Below are 2,073 nucleotides of genomic sequence, written 5' to 3' on the forward strand. Positions count from 1 at the left end.
AGTGGGTGTAATCTGACCGCACCCTATCGTGAATACAATTTACATCTTATTAACATTCCACCAGTCGCGTATCGTGGAAAAGGTCTATAAGATCTTTAGTCTTTCAAACAGTTCCATTTTAAAATTATCTGAACAAAAACGTTATACATATAGTGTGTATTGGAACAATACTTAAATTTTGATCCATTGTCTTTCAAAACATTGTAGTCCTTCAATACCTAGTGGGAAATGCAAACACTGACATCATTATTATGACAATCTTGACACATAACTTGATATCCTTTATATTGCATGTCATTGTTCCACTAATGACAATATCTTAGAAATAGAAAGAGCTATATGCAAACATTATTGATAAGTAACTCTTCAAAATTTGATTTAGTCTTTAAAACAGTAGCTGTAATACCTTTAAAAATGTAAATTAATGCATTGTAGATGTGTATGTTTAGAAAATACTTGAACAGTTAGACATCCCACACAGGCAATGTGGACAGGAGCTTGTTGACCAGTTGATGATACTGAAACTACTATAGTGCTTCCTACACCATTAACCTTCAATATCTCACTATAACCTGTACCAGTACATTACTACCTACCTAGGACTTAATAACTATTGTTGAAAAATGAACACTTTGCTAATTAGTATCATTGTAGGTTGAGGTTGCAAGTACTTGCAACCCATTCATCATATCCACACTTCAGCTTATAAAGACTACTTACAACCTATGACCTTTTATACACTTGTAAAACCATTATGATAAACACCATATTCTTGATTATTTAAATTTTCAATATTTGAATTTAAAATACTTGTAGGCTATTGAGAAGGATAAAGGTAAAAAAGGAGGAAAGAAGGGAAAGAAAGGGAAAAATGGAAATAAAGGAAAAGGGAAAAAGAAAAAAGGAGAGAAAGACCTTACGCCCGACAGGTAAACAAATTCATTTATCACTAATTGTTGTTATTATTATTAGTTGTTGTTACTATTGTTGTTGTTATTATTATTGTTGTTGTTGTCATTGTTTACAGAACTATTGAAAGTCTTTATGAAGAATTGGCTGGAGAAGGTGTTGTAATGAAATGTCCAAAATATCATCTATCAGATTATATTGGAGACTTTAGGTACAGCAGTATTAAAATAGCATTAGTAGCATTGTTCATATTCATGTACATCCCATTCCATTATACAGTGTATGATCCACTTCCTTTCTCCTTTGCTCCTTCAGTTATTTAGCTACCACACTGCGTCAGATGCCTGCTGATCCTAACAACACAGACAAGAATGCAGAGAAGATTGAGCCAATGCCTTCACTAGCTGACATTAAGAGAGTCCTAACTGAACACTGTATACTACCACTAGGTAAGAGTATGGCACTATTGTACATGTAGATACAAAATGTCCTCATAACAGTATAGTGCTTTACTTTTGCGGAGCTAAAATTTCGCGGATTGATAAAAATCAATTTTTTGCGGAAATAACTTTTGCGGATTCGCAATGATGGTGCCACACCTTTAATGGCAATTGAAATTTTAGCGGATCTTTAATTTCGCGGTTTTATGCTAACCGCAAAAATAGTGAAAGTTTAGCTCCTCGAAAATAAAGCGCTATACGGTATAAAGGTATCCTTCTTAAAAAGGTGTATAAGAAGGTGTCCTAATTATAGAGGCTACACTGTACATGAACTGTAGGCATATTTGTACATTATGGAAAATGCATGTATTTTTTGCAAATAATGCTATTTGCAAAAAATGAATGTACATGTATTATAACATGTATTTCTTCTTATGCAGGATCACAGGCAGCTCATGAGAAGGCTCCACACATCAAGTCTGTGATGATAACTGGCCCCAGAGGGACTGGAAAGAAGAGTCTGGTTCATGCTATATGCACTGAGACTGGGGCCAACCTCTTCAACCTCACGCCCTCTAATGTGGCGGGGAAATTCCCAGGAAAAGCTGGACTGAACATGCTCCTGCACATGGTCTTTAAAGTACGCTAATGATAAAAATAAAAGAATAATAATAACTACATTTGTAATAATTATTCATTAAAAGGTTGCTAAAGTCGTGGCCAC

General features: G+C 34.5%; 1 protein-coding gene across 2 annotated transcripts in view; it reads left to right on the forward strand.

Annotated features, from left to right (window-relative positions):
* LOC100637809 (IQ and AAA domain-containing protein 1-like) overlaps positions 1-2,013 on the forward strand; it is a 9,796-nt gene extending 7,783 nt beyond the window's left edge. Inside the window, exons 2-5 of one of the 2 annotated variants that reach the window (XM_020002600.1) lie at positions 836-929; positions 1,028-1,120; positions 1,225-1,358; positions 1,790-2,013. In XM_020002600.1, the coding sequence (XP_019858159.1) occupies positions 1,074-1,120; positions 1,225-1,358; positions 1,790-1,998 (390 nt within the window). In that variant the 5' untranslated portion in view covers positions 836-929; positions 1,028-1,073 and the 3' untranslated portion in view covers positions 1,999-2,013. The remainder of the gene's footprint in view (positions 1-835; positions 930-1,027; positions 1,121-1,224; positions 1,359-1,789) is intronic. The other variant, XM_011408677.2, reaches the window with a different exon arrangement.
* The last annotated feature ends 60 nt before the right edge of the window (positions 2,014-2,073 follow it).

This window comes from Amphimedon queenslandica, unplaced genomic scaffold (assembly GCF_000090795.2).
Source record: "Amphimedon queenslandica unplaced genomic scaffold, v1.1 AMPQUscaffold_12877, whole genome shotgun sequence".
Taxonomy (NCBI): domain Eukaryota; kingdom Metazoa; phylum Porifera; class Demospongiae; order Haplosclerida; family Niphatidae; genus Amphimedon; species Amphimedon queenslandica.